Here is a 15,160-nt window from a genome sequence, read left to right on the forward strand (position 1 = left end):
AGAGGTTATTAGAGACTCGATCGGAAAAGGACATGGCAATCTCTTGCGATTGTAGCGGTCTAACGTTGAATCTTGTCACAGTACTCCCTTGTTTTGGCTTGGATCGGGATATCCGTAGCCGTACCTTGGCTACAACGCGGTAATAGTACGAGTCAATGTTGGCCCCTCGGAATGTTCTGACATCCTGTATACTGGAGAAGTGTCGTGCGTCGATCGCAATGTGGTCAATCTGCTTGACGGTTGATTGATCAGGAGCTTTCATGTCCACTTGTGGATATTAAGATGTGTGAACTGCTTACTAGCTACCAGAACGTCTCGCCTCGCAGCAAAATCGACCAGTCGGACGTGGTGTCGTGCAAGCTGTATCTCCCGATTGTGCCACCAAAGATGTCTTCTCTTCCTAGCTTGGCGTTAAAATCTCCGAAGACAATTTTAATGTCATAGCCAGGGCACTGCTCATATGTCTTGTCCAAGAGCTCGAAGAATATGTCTTTGGTGTCTTCATCTTTCTCCTCTGTTGGGGCAAGCGCGCATATTAGGCTTATGTTGGCGAATTTAGCCTTGATGCGGATTGTCGTGATGCGCTCGCTCACACTGTTGAAACTCAAGACTTTTTGCCTGAGTCAAGTTCCAACAACAAATCCACACCCAAATAGAAGCTGTCTTTGTTCTCGGTAGCAATCGCCGTAGTATACATTGCAGTCTTTTAGTTTGCGTTTGCCCGGTCCATCCCATTGCACTTCTTGAAAGACGGTAATATCTGCCTTGCAGCACTTAAGGGCTTCCGTTAGTTTGTTTGGCTGCACGTGGTCTGTTAAGGGACCTAACATTCCACGTACAGATCCGAAGTTCGTTGTTCTTATTTCGTTTGCGTGGGTTATCCAAGGCTTGTTGGTGCTTCGCAACTATGAGGCTTTTACGTGGGCAGGAACGGGGAGCCGGATAAACTGCTCCTTACAAGCCTGGGCTCCGAATATGTCGAAGAAGCCCTATAAGGTGTTCACTTAGTAGTTCAACCTTACTGGAACTGTAGACACCACCCTAAATTCCATCTCCGGAATTCCTCCGCTGCCGTCCGGATAAGGAGAGGTGACTTAGTGTGGAAACTCTCCTTTGCTGCCCCCAACAACTTTTCACTGGGGTTAGAACCCAATCTTCAATTGAGGTACTAGGCACCCGATGTCCACCACGGAGAGATGAGAGTAGGACTTGATAGACAGAGGTGGGTTTTGAGAAGAACCTGTGGACGCTTGCGTCCTCTTGAATGCACATGTCTACCATTTGAACATCCTCGATAAATATTTATTAAATTATATTACGCATTCATAATAATTGTAGATCATCGATTTTTTTTTTTTTTAAAGTGACATTTAATGTCAAACATGTTGATTCTACGCTAAGAAAAAGAACTGAAACTTAAAATTAAATTTGACAAAGGCAATAAATAAGCTTTTATTTTAGAGTTTTCGTTATTTTATTCTTGCTTCAATTTGAAAGATGCCTTACAACTTTTTGACACTTGACTAAAACTGACAATTTTCAATATTTGTTTCCTAAATGCTATTCGAAACTATAGTTTTAGACAAAAGAATGAGTTCAGAAGAGAGATTAATATAATTTCCCTTCCTAACAAATTCTGCCCAAGAAATTTCTTTATGTAGAAATTGTTGATCTGCCAAATTTCATATTGAGGAACGTAATTTGACAACCTATCAATTAAGTGTGAAACTCAAAAAAATGCTTAAGAAAATCTACCGACAATCATATGTAAGACAATTTTACTTCACTAAATGTCAATAAAGGGTTATCCAAACTTTGACAGCTGGCCAATCAACGTTCAGGGACTTCAAAATCTCAGGAATGTGTACATTCAGTTCTATTTATGGTATGCTTAAATGCAGAGAGGGAAAGATATATCACTCTATCTGCGTCAGTAAACTTATAAACAAAACATACATTAACTTCAAATATGTAGAATAGATTCAAATTATTACTAACCTACTTTGAAGTCAATGGACAGAAGAAGACAGGGTATTTAAAAAATAAAAAGTACACGTTGAATCATTTTGACGTTAATAAAACAAAATTAAATACCATTCATGTCGCCATATTGCTTTTGATATCCCGTTTCTTTTCGGTTTTCGTGTGAAGGGGCCTTAACCTCGCATCAAACACCACACATTTTTGTATATATGTATATTTTTCAAAATTGCCACTCGTATTCATGCGGTTTTTTACCATACGCAACGCATACACGTATCTCCTTTGAAGAGAGTTTATTTCTTGGAGGCATTTTTCAAGAAAAAGCAGATCATTAGAACTGACAAAGGCAAACTCTGATGCATGACGAAGAAGATAAACCAAACCTCGAGTGTAGAAGGATGTTTGTTGGGAAATAAACATAAAACACTTGGTCTTCGACGAAGTCGTCGTCTTCTTCTGAGAGGAGGAGGAGGAAAACACAAAATCTGATAAATGCATAGAAATAGCTTCCAAAGGAACATGATGATGATGAGAAGGGAGTATAGGTAAACCTATACATATGCATATTATGTGCTTATGCATTTGAGCCTATTTGGATTCTGGCAAGATTCTGTTTCATCCATGATGGAAAAAATCGACTGTATAGCTGCGGATTGCATTGCATAATTGCGGAAACCTCAAGTGCGCGCTGCTGCTTTCAGTCACAACACAAGCGTTGCTGCCATGTAGCAGGCACCACTCTCAGCCTTAGCTTCAACCTCAGCATCATCATCATCATCAACAACAACAACAACAAACCAATTGAAATAAGGTTCCTCTCCTTCATATTTCTAAAAGATAGGTATGTAGGAAGGTGTAGGTACTAAGCATGTTCTTGGGCAAATTTTCTTTCCATGACTGTTTATTTCATTTTTCATCTGATGGCTTAACCACAAGAACTTATCTGTCGTCTTTCGTTTCTCAAGCTTCAAGCTTTGTATATACCTTAGGTTCAGTAAGGTATACCTATAGTATATGGCATATTATTCAAAACGTGTTGTTGTTTTTGGTTTTTGATTATGTTGCTGGTTTTGGAAAATTATATATGCCACCCAACATGTTCTTTTGGAATTGGAAGGAAGTGCACATGAAATTCAATAGAATCACAACCATAGAGAATTTGATAGCGGAGGGTTGACCGCAGTCTGCTGCAGTCTCACATGAAAAAGGATATGAAACTGACACTACACTGAACCATAGTGATTCCGTGTGAGCAGAAAGTGTTGATGTTGATATGGGACTCAAGTTATGTATGGAAAATATTTATACATTCATATATCTTTAATTACAGTTTTACTTATAGATATGCTAAAGTAAACCACACATTCATTCATGATTATGGAATTGAGAAGTCAAGAAATGAAATACCTTCCTCTGAAAGAGAGTCCCATTATCGCTTGTGAAAGGCAGCGTTTATTTTGTAAAGTTCTGGAGATTAAGAAGGTATAGTTCTATTTACTTCGTAGTTTTTAGTTGCTGGCGCTTTCATTTGACAGATGTCAAACTCAGCTGTCATATGAAATGTCATAATTTAATACAGAGGAGTAGTACCAGCTTCGAAAGAACTGATTGGGATGTGTTTAGTATGCAACTTCACAACAGGATGTCAAGAGTGACAGCACCCATGGTTAGGTTACGTTATAGTGGCTGTCCAAGATGGACACACTCAGTTCAGTTTAATGGCCCATTGTGATACCACATAAATCTTGGGGCTTCCTCCTAAGCTCAATGGAACCAGTTTGAGTCCCTTAGGAAACGTGAGAGGCTGATTATACTTATATGATTTAGATCGTTTAGAGCGTTAAAGATGAATTCTCCTAGGTAATTCTTGCGTTTTAGAGCCAGAGCAGGACATGTACAGAGAAGATGACGAACTCCTCCTTTCCCCCTTACCATTGAGCTTCTACAAAAGTCATTTGAGAATACGCCTAGTCGCGTGGCGTGATTTCCTATTAAACAGTGTCCGGTTATGACACCTATTATCAAGCTTATATGCGATCTTCTTATAGATTGCAAAAACCTTAAACTTGTTAAATCTTGTGTTAGCCAGATGTTTTTTGTGACTTAAAACTTGGTGAAGTTGTTCCACCTGGTGCCTGCCCTCCTCACAGAGTCTTGCATTAGCAGCAGTTTACAATTAGCGATTGGTATGCCGGTACTTGCCAAACGTGGTAGGATGGGCTGTACTGTACCATTCCTGGCGAGTTCATCTGCCTTACAGTTACCTAGAATGTCTCTATGGCCCAGCACCTAGCAAGGGTGAATAATAAACTGCCATCTCCATTAGAGATGATCGACAGTTATGGACTGTTACAGAGTATGTGGAGACAGAGTCCAGAGATTTGATAGCGACCTGGCTATTTAAGAAAATACGGATATCAGATGTTGATATCACGTTTTCTTTAAGCCAGGACAAGACTTCCTTTAACGCCAAAAGATGATTGAGAAGGCGGAATGAGAGACTTAATTTCAGTCATTCAGAGTACACACCTCCACCAACCCCTTCTTTTGTACTTTTGAACCATCTGTATAAAAATGGATTGACCCATCTTCCAGGAATGTCCTATCCTCCCAAAAAGATCTGTGAGGTAAAGAAATTTATTACCAAAAGCTTTTTTGCAAGAAAAGAGAGCTACAGTAGCTTGTTTGACTCTTTCCTGCACGTTGAGTTTCCAATTTAGTTTTTTATCTAAGACAAGACCCTGGTATTAAGCCTCGTCTAAGAATTTTAATTAAAAAAAAAAAAAAATTGGGTGGCGCGACAGTCCGTTGAGAACCAAGGCCTAGTGACTTACAACTCTCAACCATTCCGGTGTGCGAGTAATGTTGTCAGGAATGGAGGGGACCTACAGTTTATATGCCGACTCCGAACGGCTAATTTTGAGAAAGCACTTTTTCATGACAATAGTTACTCTTGGAGAATTTGTCAATTCCTCGCAAGAGGCAGTACCCGTGAAAAGACTTTAGATGGCATAGGCAGGGATCGAACCCAAGACCTCTAGCAAGAATTTTAATTGGATTCCTTTAATGTAGGGAGGGTTGACAAATGGAATGATGTATCTCCTCGAAAATAAGACCTATCCGATCTGCCCAAAGTCTTAGTTTGTCCAAGGCATTTTGTAAGAATTCTTTTAGGATGTTAAGATGCTTTCCTGAAACTGCTATAGCAACTTCGTCCGCATATGATATCACTCTGAAGCCCTCCGCCTCCAGACTAGTTAGGATTTCAATCACCACTAGGTTCCAGAGAAGAGGTGATAAAACACCACCTTGCGGTGTCCCTAACCAGTTTTGCCCGGTTTTGAGTTAATTATTCTGCTAGTCAGCATTAAATGAATTAACTCCCCAAGCGAACTCTACATTTGGAGATGTTAGTGCAGATGTGATTGCAGATGTGTCCACGTTGTTAAAGGCACCTTCTTTATGAAGGAAAGCATCCATAGCAACTCTTTATGATGGGGGGAATATACGACAGTGCGTACTAAAGTGTGTAACGCTGTTTCCACCGATTAACCTTTACAGTAGGTATGTCGAGACAAAGACAGAAGTCTTGCATCGATACTTGCCCTTATATGGATATCAATCAATCTTTCCAAGGTCTTAAGAAGGAATGATGATAGACTTATAGGTCGCAGATCTTTAGGATTGACTTGTGAGCATTTTTTTGGATATAAAAACAACTTTAACTTCTCTCCATGCCGAGGGAACATGGACCAGCTAAAGACAGCTGGTAAAAATTACCTCAAGGATTGGTGCAATTATGTCAGAAGTCTTTTGTAGCTCGGCTGGTATTGTTCCATCTGGTACTTCAGATTTAAATGGTTTGAAGTTGTTGAGAGCCCATTGCAGCTTATCCCAATAGTAAGTTCAGCGATTCATTACTTGAATTCGTCCAACAGCCGTCTGCATTTTTCAAGCGGCTTGGCATCGCTGGACTAGTTGAAAGAATTTTCTGTAACCTAAAGGCTTCAGAAGTTTCTTCTACCGTGCCACAGAAAGATCGCCAAGAAGATCGCTTAGATTTCCCTAGTGCCTTCTTGTAGATTCCTAGGGATTCTTTGTAAGACTCTAGTCTTGCGGCTTTGGCTCGGTTAATAAGATTCCTGCATTATTTCCCGAGCGAGTCAAGCTCTGAGGTCATTGATTTTGTTGTCAAGTTCATTAGCATTTGAGGAAGGACTAGATAGTCCAGGTTTTAGTAAACTTTGTAACGAGTTCCTATATGAAGCAAAGTCAGTGTTCCGTTAATTTCTAAACGTCAATGGGCTCGGGTTTTCATCCACATTGATATTTAAATGTATATATCTATGATTAGAGAACGAGTGTTCTTTGGATACTTTCCAGTCCAAGATCATATGGTGTATAGTATCTGAGACAAGAGTTATGTCTAGGACTTCTTGTCGAGTTTTAGCGATGAATGTTGAATAATCAGGCGGATCTTTTGCATTTCCGCTTCAGCGACGACTTTCTCCAGGGTTTTTCCAGGGAGAGGGCCAAGATACGCCGACACTAGCCAGAAACTTCCTTTGGTTGTTTCCAGCCTACCTACGGTATCTTTGTCACGGACATGATGGAGTAAAAATACATTAATGCTACGTTTCACTAGTATACAAGATCTAGGTTCAACTTTATCTGTCACACACTGTGTAACCAGGAGTTCTGGGTCCTCGAACAACGGATCCCATAATCCATGGCTCTTGGATCAGGACAATGTCTTCCCCGTTTCTTATTAGACGGAGAAGAAGTGAGATTAATCTGTACTTACTGCAGCATTTTGACTGCAGTTGGGCAGATCAACCTCCACCACGGTTTTGTTCTGATCCTCTGAGTCTAAGGATGAACCCAAGAGTTCCTCCTCGCTCAGAAGGATCATCATCATCTAGTCATGATCCAAAAGTTATTGCAAACCTGTTTGCAAGTTTTTTCAAAGAAGGTTTCGATGAATCTAACACAATTAGCTCTTAGTCTTCTTTTACAGTTTTAGACTTTCAACACCTTTATAGTATTAATTCCGAAATAAGTGGACATACTGTTGCACAAAACATATTGAATGTTCTCCTGTTGCGTTTGTACAAGCAAGAAAAGTAACGCGGTGTTTTTCCGTTTTCTGCCAGAAGCATTTTTTTCTTCAGATGATACGTAGATCTTGCCAGGAAGCCTCTTCCAAAATAATACGGATTCATCCGCATTGTATATTTGATTGTGAGATAGACCTAGCTCTTTAATTTTGGCTTGCAGCTTATTTTTGAAGCCACTTATTTTGATAAAACGCACACCATAACGCTTCTTAAATCTTTGCAACCATCCGTCACTCACATTAAAATCGCCCTGAGTTTCATTAATTTTTGAATGGAAAAATTTAGCATTTTCCTTAACCATCAATCCATTGACTAGATGTTGATGTGATCATCATCATCCTCATGCTACTTCTTTTTTAAACTGCTCATTTGGCCGTCTTCAAAGTTTCATTATTTGTATAATAATAATAAATGTGACAGTGAAACTGTTTATAAGTGAACAAACCCCTTCATTTGACATGAAACCTATAAAAAAGTGCAATTTGCGCAGTTATTTTTATATTGAGTTTGTGTCGGGAATAAAACTTTTAGACATTTTCGACAGCTCATGCAACCGATACATAAACTTGTTTCAAAAATTACGGGATTCTGTCATTTCCTTTATTGTGAATGACATTGGTTGGCCTTGTAACTACTTATTATTTGACGTTGACAGATGAAACGGAAATAGTAATTTTGTTATTTGAAGGATTTACTGTATTCATTTTCTTTATTATGAATGTTTGAGAATTTGACATTTATTGATCTTGACAGCAAACAAAAAATCACAGAAATTCAGAGTTTAGAGGGGACTTGTAATCTTGTACGCAACCAAAACATTAAAGTTCAGAAATTGTTTTGTAACTTGCATTGTATACGTTCGTTGCATGGATGTTTCATGCAACGCATGCAAAGCCGTCCCTGAATAGTGTATACATATAGAATTGATTTTCTTCAAAATGAAGTTGATATATTTCTTTGAATCTCTTAATCTAAATAACTTCAATTCATGAATGCTGTCCCAAAAACAAACGATGATTTCATAGCTTTAAATACAATGACAGTAGATATATATCACCAACTGTCATCGCAGTTGTTATGTCGACAGTCCAGCTAACCATGTCAGCACTACTTTCCGAGCCAGATGCTATCAGACCATAAAAAAAAAGAACACACTTTTATTTAGCTCTGTTCCCTGACTAATAAGTTTTTTGTTGTGTGCTGTTTAATAAAAGGTGAAAGGTGAGTTCGTCGATCTCCACTTCTATAGTTCGTTTGTTGTATTAATATATTTATGTTGTATAAATATGCATTGAATAAAAGGAAATTACCAGTAATATAGATGCGATATTAACAATAAATAACGTGACGTATTCACATTTATACGAAAAACATACTTTTCCCTTCCTCCTAAAGGTATCCTCTGAATAACAATACACTCTGAGTCGCATAAATTAAATTAGTTTCCAAAGAAATAAAACTAAGCTGTTTGCACCAATATCAGTTTACTCCAGTAATTCCTGTAATCTTTCAAGAGTAAATACTGGATAGCAGGTATTAGGGACTAGAAGACAATTGGAACTCGATCAAATAACACGGAGTGTAAGATTACGTTGTTTGTTTTTATTTCTGCAGTGCAACAAGAAAGAAACCTCGCATCGTCCGTCGTCGTGTAGTGCAGCAATAGAAAAATGCTTACATTCAAATCCCCAAGAAAAAGGAGCTGAAGTATTCAATCCGAACACGAACGTGTTCCAAACAAATTGGGTGGGAGATAGAAGTCCATGTTATACAATTTCGAAATATGGAGGTATACATTTTCGGGTTAACCGAAATTCAATAGGGCGATTTATGTGTCAGCAAAGGATTTATTCGTTTTCCACTTTAACTATCGCACATATAAAAATTTATATTGGTACTTTGTTTGAAGTTTATGTAACCTGAGAAAGTAAGGTACTTCAGTTTTTCCTTTTACTTTTCCAGAGGCTGTAGGTCTATACATATAATACGAATATTTTTCTATTAACTTTGTTTTTCTTCTTAAGAAAAAAAATGGCAATCAATTTTCTTACTCACATTTCTACATATACTTTATGCGGCAACCCATCAGTCAACCATGACAAATGTGCTTTTGATTGAAGGTTATTTGGATTTTAGCCAGGTTGAAGTGTGAAAGTCTGGTGGCGTAAAAGTAGTTAAGTATTTTCTTTTCTTAGGCCAAATATTTGCGAAGTTTAGTAGATTTATTATCCTGTTAGTGAAGTTCTTCATTAACTGTACCATAAATGAGAAAAAGTTTAATTATATAAAGATGTGTTTGTTCTTATAGCTGACAAGCTAAGATGTCAAATCAATTCTAATTCCAATTAACACTTAACGAAAAACAAAGTTCTCTCAATATAAATATGTACTCGATGAAACCTTTTTTCGTATATTTATTTGTCATTAATCACAGGTAGGAAACGAAATTATCGACGTTTTTTTTTATAAGAAGTCGCTTTGTTTGGTGTTGACTCCTCAAAAATTTATTTTGTTTAAGATTAAGAACCAATGCACTCGTTAAATATTGTTAAATTTAGTTTTTCACTTCACCCCAACGAAGCATTTAACAAAAACAAAACATTATTTTAAAACAAAATTGATGCAGTACAAAATTGTCGTTTAATTTTTAGAAGCTAAGGGCCCAACTGTAATAGACTTAACTGAAAGTAAGCTAATGTCAAAACTGAACGAAAAGTCATCAGAAGTTATCGTCAAAACAAAAAGCAACCATAATGGATTCAACCAAATGTTGGATTGAAATGCTTCAAATTTGACATTTGCTTAAGATGCAGCCATTTAAATGGCTCTTGCGTAATGGCGCGAAAGTTAGCGAAATTTAACGAAACTGAGCAGAATGTCTATTATGGTTAGTGACATATAAGGCTGCGTATTGGTTCGTTCCATTAAGCTGGCTTAAGCTCGATTAAGTCTATTATAGTTGGATCTTTAAGCAAATGTCAAATTTGAAACGCATTTCAACACAACATTTGCTTAGGTTACTTGAATCCATTATGGTTACTTTTTGTTTTGACGATAACTTCTGATAACTTTTCGTTCAGTTTTGACATTAGATTACTTTCGGTTAAGTCTATTATAGTTGGGCCTTAAGCTCGATCCATTTAAATAGCTCTTGCTTGAATGCGCGAAAGTAAGCGAAATTAAACGAAACTGAGCAGAACGACTATTATGGTTAGTGACATATAATGCTGCGTATTGGTTCGTTTCATTAAGCTGATTTAAGGTCGGTTAAATCTATTACAGTTGGGCCTTAAGCCTTGACACTAATGAAAATTTGGAAAAAGTTTATGTTCAATAATTCTTCAAAAAATGCCCCAAGCTTGTAAATAGTTTTTCATATGAGTCTGATCGGTTTCTCACTCAGTTGTACCAATGTCTTAACAAAATAAAAAATGTTGGAACCATACGACTTTAGTTTCCATATCATCAAATTCAGGCCACAAGAAGTTGGTAATCATCGACTCATAGCCCGTTGATGTTGATAGCCAGCATTTTCGAAGAAGTACGGTCGGATGATGCCTTCAGATCAAAATCTACACCAAACAGTAACTTTATTTGGATGCATTGGTAACTCGTGAATCACCTTAACATTTAACCATCAAAAATGGACCAATTCTATAAAGATGAGATTTCGGCCAAAATTTGTATCAACTTCAAACCCGACGCTGTTGATTGCCATGACAATTTGGCTTTAAAGAAGATATTTTGACAGAAAGTAAATGAAACAACGGCTGCGTTCAATCTCTGGCAGATAGGGTATACGGATATCTTTTTGTTAGTGTTTTACGTGTAAAATAACAGCTGAGGTGTCAAAAAATGAATCCAAAGGAATCAAAGAATGAACACGTTCAGCCAACATAAGGGACTTCATTTGCAGTTAACTTCATTCTTTGAACGTAAATTTTGACCAAGGCAACTAGTTAGTTTTTCAAGCGTCATGAATATCAAATTCAGAACTTTACTTCGCAAATCTCTACTTTAAGTTTATAGTACGAAAGGTACCCACAAAATGACTGTCTTCAAAACACTCCTCAGGCAAGCTACAAGTCCACCACGATTTGTATTTTGTATTGTAAAGAAATATTAGTTATTTCTTTTCCAAATTGACAAGGAATCCTTTTACAGAAAACATTAAATAAAAAATAAAGAGTAATAAAGTTTAGCTTTCATTTGAATGAAAAAACATTATCAACTGTCATTTTGATAAAAGTAGACTTGACTTGATAGTTAGGGAGATTTTTCTTGACTAATTTTCCCGTCAACTTTCCATTAAAGTTGTCTTAATTGGAAAGTAATTTTTTTGCAGCTGGCCAATCAGATAATAGAAACTTGCCTAACTTTCAAGTCCCTTATGTCGTCTGAACCTGCCCAATTTCTAAGGTATGTAGGTATCTGACAGAACAGCTGATCCAACACATGGTTAAATTTCAAGAAACTTGAAATTTTTTTCAGCTTTTGTATTTTTGTATTGTTTGGTAAAGAAAAACATACAAAATGTTAGTTGAAGTTGTATTTGAAGATGTTCTGTACATAATAGACGATGAAGAAGCTATTTGCGTCCGAATTTTAGAAGGTAATTGTGATCTATTTTTTTAAACTTCAAAATTGACTTATTTTGTTCTCATTTTTTTACAATAATTTTGACTTCGAAGCTTAAATGTGTCTCTGCTTTTTGTGAACAGCTGAAAGTTGTTTTTATTATTTGACAGCTATATCAATACAGCTATCGAACTCTTTCAACAAGGTATCTAAAAATCCACCTATTCATGATACCCTATTCAACACGAGATTAAACGCAGCCAATATGACTGCTACTAACTGTCAAAATCAAACAGTCCCTTTTGGAATACCCTTTATAATTTAAGAAAAAAAAAACTAATTCACGAAAAATGCGTTACAAAGTTTTCTATCCAAAACTTCGCAATTTCTAGTACATGTGTGTCCGGCCTTTTCCTTAAATATGAGTTGGTTATTTCTCCATCCAATGTGTAATGAAAGAACTGTGATTAGAGCTTATTTAAATCTACTTTTTTCTAAACTTCTAGTCATAATAGCTGCGTTAAATTGAAATGGATATCGTGCTGGATAGGTACATTTTAAGATACCTAATTGAACGACTTGGGAAACTAAATTGAGATAGCTGTCAAAAAATAAGAACAAAAGCAAACAAACCTTTACATTTCTAGGTTTGAAATGAATGTAATATACAATTTGCAAATGATAGTTTAAATAATTCACTGGATTCGTTCAACGGAATTTTTGGGTTCTTTCAAATTCAACTATAAGTTGAATCAGCTGTTTTGTCAGATAGACGCATATACCTAGGATAGATTTGGATTTCAGCCAATGAAATGTGTTTGTTTTTACATATTGTTAGCAGTTATTCGTTAAAATTGTTTTCGTCCTGTGTCTCTATCTTTTTGAGACAAATTTTTTCGTTTACTGTTAACATGTAATTAAAATAATACATTTCGTAGCTATTTTTTAAGACAAACATTTTATTATATTCCCATAACATTTGTGTGTGACAACTTATTTATAATAAAAATTTCCCGGAGGATTTAAAATTGGTTTTCTTTTTTCTTATTGCAGGTACGTAAAAATACCAGGACAGTTATTGGGGTAATTATATTTGTTTGTTTTTGTTTTATTTCATTTATTCAAAAAAATTGTTTGTATATTTATATTTATTTTTATTTTAAAATATCTTAATTTTCTTTTAAAACATTTTTAAACAATATTTCAACTACATTTTATTCTCCAATTGTGCTGAAATATAGGGTTTACCAATATAAACTACGAATTCCAATTTTTAAAAATCATGTTTTTGTATAGCATCTTTCCATTTTTACTTTTTAAATCTCAATCTGTGGAGCGAGCGGGTTATCAGTGTGGTCACGTTCGGTTCTAAAAGAGTTTTATTCGGTCAGGCAAAACTCAGTGCACTGATCTACACGGCACATGGATTTGATGTTTTTGAATAAAATAACGCGCTCGGTGATGTCGATTTTGACATATTGAATAGAAACAATAGACTCTTACTAGGCAATCTGAAATTTAACCTCAAGCTTTGCGCTCACTTTAGATCATAAATACCATTTTTATGTTTTATTATTTCCGTATTTACACGAGCGAAGTTTTATCAATTCTTCCATTTTTCTTGTTACATATGCCTTATCGTAAATTTTAAATGATGAAAATGTTATTTCTCCAGAATAGTAAACAAAGATTTCAAGTTTGGTATTATGTAACGTAATCGATGGACCAAATCGCTATTGTGAAATAACTCAGAAAATATTGTCTTTAGTGTGAATATTTCAGATTTGACAGTTCTTATTTCTTAATTGTGTTTGTTCTTGAAATATTAATTTGTTTGTTCTGTGTTCTACTAACTCGAATATTATTAAATTTGGGTATTTATTTGCTTAAAATAAGTGGAATAGAATTATGGTTTAGCTATAGTGACACCGACAGTAAAATCGACATTCGCCATTAAGCTCCAGGGCGAACATTTCTCACTTTTGCCTAGCCTGGGATATCACACAGATACACAGAGATGTCGAGATTTGTCTCTATCTGCTGCACCAAAATTTCAAGTTGTTATTGATTTTACCCTGCAAATAACAAACATTTTATTGTTTTTATTTAAAAAAATTTAATTTTGCTCGGAACTGCACAAGTTTTACCAGTTTCCAAACAGATCCATCAGAAAATGTCGATCGATGACTATCGACCGAGTAATCGAAGCCTTTCGATAACAATCTACATTAGCAATATGAAATTATGGAATCCACAAACGAGAATCGAAAAAAGTCGATCATCGATTAGATAGATGTCACTCGCAACCGCATTAAAAAAAAATGGTACCCGCTAAATTTATCCAGAAAAAGTGGTTTTTAGATTCCTAACAGGCGTTTTGGTAAAATTTTCCAGAAGATCGTGTTAAATTTTACCAGGAGAATTATTTTTCCTGGTAAAAATTATACCGGGAATAAACCCTATATTCTGGTAGAATATACGAGGAATATGTTTTTTCCCTGGTAACATTTTCCCCAGTATTCCTGGTAAAAATATACCAGAATTCTGGTAGAATATACCAGGACTATTTTTTTCCTGGTAAAATGTACCAGAATTCTGGTAGAATATAGGAGGAATATTTTTTTCCTGGTAAAAATATACCAAAATTCTGGTAGAATATACCAGTAATATTTTTTTCCTGGTAAAATGTACCAGAATTCTGGCAGAATATACCAGGAATATTTTTTTCCTGATAAAAATTTACAAGAATTCTGGTAAAATATACCCGGAATATTTTTTCCTGGTAAAAATATAGGTACCAGAATTCTGGGGTTAAATAGAACAGGAATTTTTTTTCCTGGCTTGATAGGAATACTGTACTAAAATGTGATTTTTACCTAAGAGGAAAATATATACTAGGCAGTAAAATTCCTGGTTTTATTTACCAGAAAAAAAGATAATTTTTCAACTCCCAGTATTTCTGGTAATAAAAACCAGAAGACTGGTTTTATGTAACAGGAAAAATATACCAGGAAAAAAGAAATACTTTCTACCAGCATTCTGGTATTATTTACCAGAAAATTTTCTTGTCAAAAATTTTACCAGGAAACCAGATTTTTGGTAAATAAAACCAGATTTCTTTTTACCAGGAAATCTGGAGCTATTTGCCACGAAGTCTTCCTGCAAATCTGGTACAAAAAATGTCTGCTGGTACTTGTTAGATTCCACCAGATTTCTGGTTTTTTGATTTTTAACATGAAATCTGGAATTATTTACCACGAAATCTGAACTATTGTACCAGTTTTTTGGCTGGTATTTTCTACCAGATTTTGCCTACCAGGAAAATTTTTTGAGTGCGGGGTCTATGACTATGTCTGGTTTATTAAAACCATATTTTAAAATTAAACAGAATCTAGAGCTTTGACGCCATCTTGATTTTCATATCATAATTTTCAGTGATAACTTTATATTCGTCTTCTGGGTCTTGACGTCTTCCATTTTCA

At 35.8% G+C, this 15,160-nt stretch overlaps 1 protein-coding gene across 2 annotated transcripts in view; it reads left to right on the plus strand.

The window, feature by feature from the left end:
• LOC129953850 (protein pellino) overlaps positions 1-15,160 on the plus strand; it is a 156,811-nt gene that overhangs the window by 92,006 nt on the left and 49,645 nt on the right. The window contains exon 2 of one of the 2 annotated variants that reach the window (XM_056067355.1): positions 12,732-12,761. The exons of the other annotated variant lie outside the window; for it this stretch is intronic. Coding sequence (XP_055923330.1) covers positions 12,732-12,761 — 30 coding nt within the window. The remainder of the gene's footprint in view (positions 1-12,731; positions 12,762-15,160) is intronic. 2 annotated transcript variants of the gene reach the window in all.

This window comes from Eupeodes corollae, chromosome 1, assembly GCF_945859685.1.
Source record: "Eupeodes corollae chromosome 1, idEupCoro1.1, whole genome shotgun sequence".
NCBI lineage: Eukaryota > Metazoa > Arthropoda > Insecta > Diptera > Syrphidae > Eupeodes > Eupeodes corollae.